Source organism: Varroa jacobsoni, unplaced genomic scaffold, assembly GCF_002532875.2.
Source record: "Varroa jacobsoni isolate VJ856 unplaced genomic scaffold, vjacob_1.0 scaffold_900, whole genome shotgun sequence".
NCBI classification, from domain to species: Eukaryota; Metazoa; Arthropoda; class Arachnida; order Mesostigmata; family Varroidae; genus Varroa; species Varroa jacobsoni.
In genome coordinates this window covers 10,781-14,038 of record NW_019213802.1, presented here as the reverse complement: position 1 = coordinate 14,038, position 3,258 = coordinate 10,781, and the positions used below count along the sequence as shown (strand labels likewise).

The 3,258-nt window shown below is 38.1% G+C and overlaps 1 protein-coding gene and 1 long non-coding RNA gene across 3 annotated transcripts in view; one reads left to right on the top strand and one right to left on the bottom strand.

Annotated features, from left to right (window-relative positions):
- Positions 1-3,258, top strand: part of LOC111264802 (uncharacterized protein ZK1073.1) — a 150,066-nt gene that overhangs the window by 136,122 nt on the left and 10,686 nt on the right. For both annotated transcript variants that reach the window (XM_086970213.1, XM_022840979.2), the window contains exons 4-8: positions 679-796; positions 1,565-1,627; positions 1,860-1,920; positions 2,572-2,658; positions 3,047-3,124. In XM_086970213.1, coding sequence (XP_086826339.1) covers positions 679-796; positions 1,565-1,627; positions 1,860-1,920; positions 2,572-2,658; positions 3,047-3,124 — 407 coding nt within the window. The remainder of the gene's footprint in view (positions 1-678; positions 797-1,564; positions 1,628-1,859; positions 1,921-2,571; positions 2,659-3,046; positions 3,125-3,258) is intronic.
- LOC147752897 (uncharacterized) overlaps positions 1-3,258 on the bottom strand; it is a 7,178-nt gene that overhangs the window by 1,269 nt on the left and 2,651 nt on the right. The gene's annotated exons all lie outside the window — the stretch shown is intronic.

Below are 3,258 nucleotides of genomic sequence, written 5' to 3'. Positions count from 1 at the left end.
AAAAAAATATTTGGTGTGCTGTCCGGAACGACGGCAGACGCAGCAGAATATATATACATATACGTACGTGTACGTACAGCAAGAAAACAGAGAATTTCACGCGCAGATTGCGTTCCTGTTGCTCACTGTTGTGTGAATTAGGGCCGGGTTATCTAGAATCATCTGCCGTTCTTAGCCGTCTGCTGTCAGCAGCTCTCATCAGAGACGCAACCTTTAACAATGAATATTCATTCGTGCCGTCGAATTAGCAGGATTTTATTGTTTCGGGTTGCGTAAGGGGTGTCATAAAAGATCAGTCTTCCATCGCCAGTAATAATCCAACATAAAAACGATTTTATTTTCTGAGGTAGGACTATTGCCAAACGTCTTTTGTCATTTTCACTGAGTTCACGAAGATAAATTTTTCTTCCTATTTTATCTTTTTTACTATACGTACACGTTTATCTGCAATATGAATCGTTTAGAGCTGTGGAGAAGTTTTCGGGTCGCCCAATTTTGCTTAAGGAGTCCCTGCTGTGTTCGTCATCGTTCAGGTACCTATGTGGCAATGCAAGGGTTATAATCAAAATAATTTTGGGTAACGTACAATTCGACGAAATAGTTATTTATGGCGAACACTTTTCTTTTGATTACAGTAGAGATTAACGGCATTCTCTGCTTTTCCTTATATCATTACAGATTCGTCGTTCCAAGACTTCGTGGATCACCCATGTATGTCCGAGATAAAACAGCGTTCCGTATTTATCCACGTTGATGTGCCTGGGCAGCATGATAATGCCGATGATTTGCCCAACGAGTACGTACTTGATGTGGCTAGACAACCTAAAATACCTTAATCAATTATGTTAGATGACTATACTGGGGACTATGCGGTTTAGGATGGGTGAGTATTTCAGGCCTGTATGAAATAGGATGTCTCGATCAGAGAAATTGAGAAAGAGAACCTGCTTTAAAAAAGCCCACACCCGTGAGCTCGATACGTATACGCTTATGTAAATGTCGTGTCCATATATTGCATAACATTTTCGTGCGCCACATTTTCAGAGTCGTTTTCGAAGGACCTTGTAACAATTGTTTTACCATTGTCAAACACTAAGCGTTTGCCATCGAATATTGCTTATTCGATTCGTCTTCAACAAAGACACCACGTTTCAGATAATTCCCTACACTAAATCACGAATGGCTACAATGCCGAAAAGCGCTGTCAAAATTTCGGAAGAGTTTTTTTTTAACGATCTTCTCAGTATCCTCATGGTGTAGCGGCTTATTTCGTGGCTCTCCTTCATAGTTAAACTTGGAACAAATGAGGCTCGTCACAGATAGTTTGCGATGTTCCTTCTAGATTTGCCACACGTGTGGGGTATGGTAAAAAAACTCGATTTTATTACAGTTATTATTATTATGAGAATATCGTATTACTATGAGACAGTCTCGGATGCCGAAAGTTTCGGCATTTTTCTGCATGCACCGTAATCAATCCTAGTTAAATCATAAGCAATACTTCTTGTTTATATCAGCCTATAAAAAATCAATGCTCAGGTAACAACATCTAGTTCGTTTTCAGCTTTAACTATCCGACGATTCAGCAGATCGGTGAGGATCTAGCTCAGGTGCTAGACCACCTCAAGTAAGTTATGATTAGCTTCACAATCAAATAACGCTTCTAAGTAACTGTTCTGAGTTCGTCAGCGAATGTCACTGCCACTAGATGTCGCTTCAAACGGCTGACAGCTTTGTTTAGTAAGCGCGTGTCTAGGCTTTATTTCAAATTAAGATTACTTTACGTCAGTTTTTTGCGGAATCATTTCGTCATTTGTCTAATCTGCCCTTTGTTTATCTAAAATTGCGTATCCTTATAGGATTAATATCGTCGTGGGCTTCGGTGAAGGGGCAGGAGCTAACATTCTCGTGCGCTTTGCTGTAAGAAACCTATTTTTTAGAGCCGTTAAGGACACCAAAGTGGGTTGACACGTCAATTACGATTTATCTAAATAACAATATAAAATCAACATTGGCGGCAGGTTACTTATCGATGACAGATATTGATTAGTCGCGAAGGTACGTCATATGAAGGTAGTTCCCTATTTTGTCGTTTCGATAGAATATAAACTCTAATCAGAATACAATATTCAGCAATATGAAGGTAATCAAGGTAAACAATTGTTAAAAACGAAACCTTACCTTAGGTGTACAGTAATGTAAAGCCATTTACATAGAATGGATTCCAGATAAGTAAAGTAAACTACTAGACGTTATCGATCTCGTCAAAATTGAAACCTATTCAACGATGTTTGTAGAAAAAAATCTTTGGATATGCACGAATATGTAAAAAATACGAAATGACTAAAAGTACTGAGAGTTAATATAGACATTATAGACTTTTTTTTTTTTTTTCAATTATTAAAGAAGGCATACAGGGTAGTCGTAACCTACTTCCTAAACTCGGTACACGAATGAGGCTATTTTTGCTGCAAACCCCAGCAATCCGTTCTAACAGTGGAAACAGCTAAATGCATGGTCGACGCATTCTCATTAACAGTTATGCTGTTATTTATGGTGTTTTTACAACAGCTTGCACACCCCTCACGAATTTTGGGGCTCGTCCTAATTCACCTGATAGCAACCGGCGTTGGTATGATGGAGTACTTCAAGGATCGAGTACGTAAAAATAACCTTGCATATTCCCGTTATAATCCCACCAACGATAATATAAAAAAAATCGTAACGCCACTACGCTTCACGACCTAAGGGCTGATGACCAATATAAAACAAAACAGATCACTTAACAACTAGCCATCTTTAGATGAATATGATGTCACTACCATTAGGCTTGAAAAGAACAATTTTATAATAATAGAGGATTTAGCACACTTGTTCCTACGTTGGAATAGGTGCGGGATTGCATCGTTTGCAAACAGGAAAATAGTATTTAAATTAAAAAAAAAAATGAAAACATTATTTGAATGTTCTGTAAATAACTTGTTTTGTTCCATTTTTTGCTTGGCGAACTTACGGGCGTGCCGACTATTTACGGAATCGAATATAGTTCCTGAATTGGAAACTCTCTAGCGTCGGTATGGACCAGTCTGCCGAACAGTATCTCGTTTATCATAAATTTGGAGCGGTAAGTACCGAATTAGAACAAATACAATATGCACAAAGAAGAACGTAATAAGAAAGCCGTTGCTCATGTTATCCATCGTTGATCTTATGTTTATAAAAAAGAGATATTTAGCCAACTATCCTAGTTTACATATG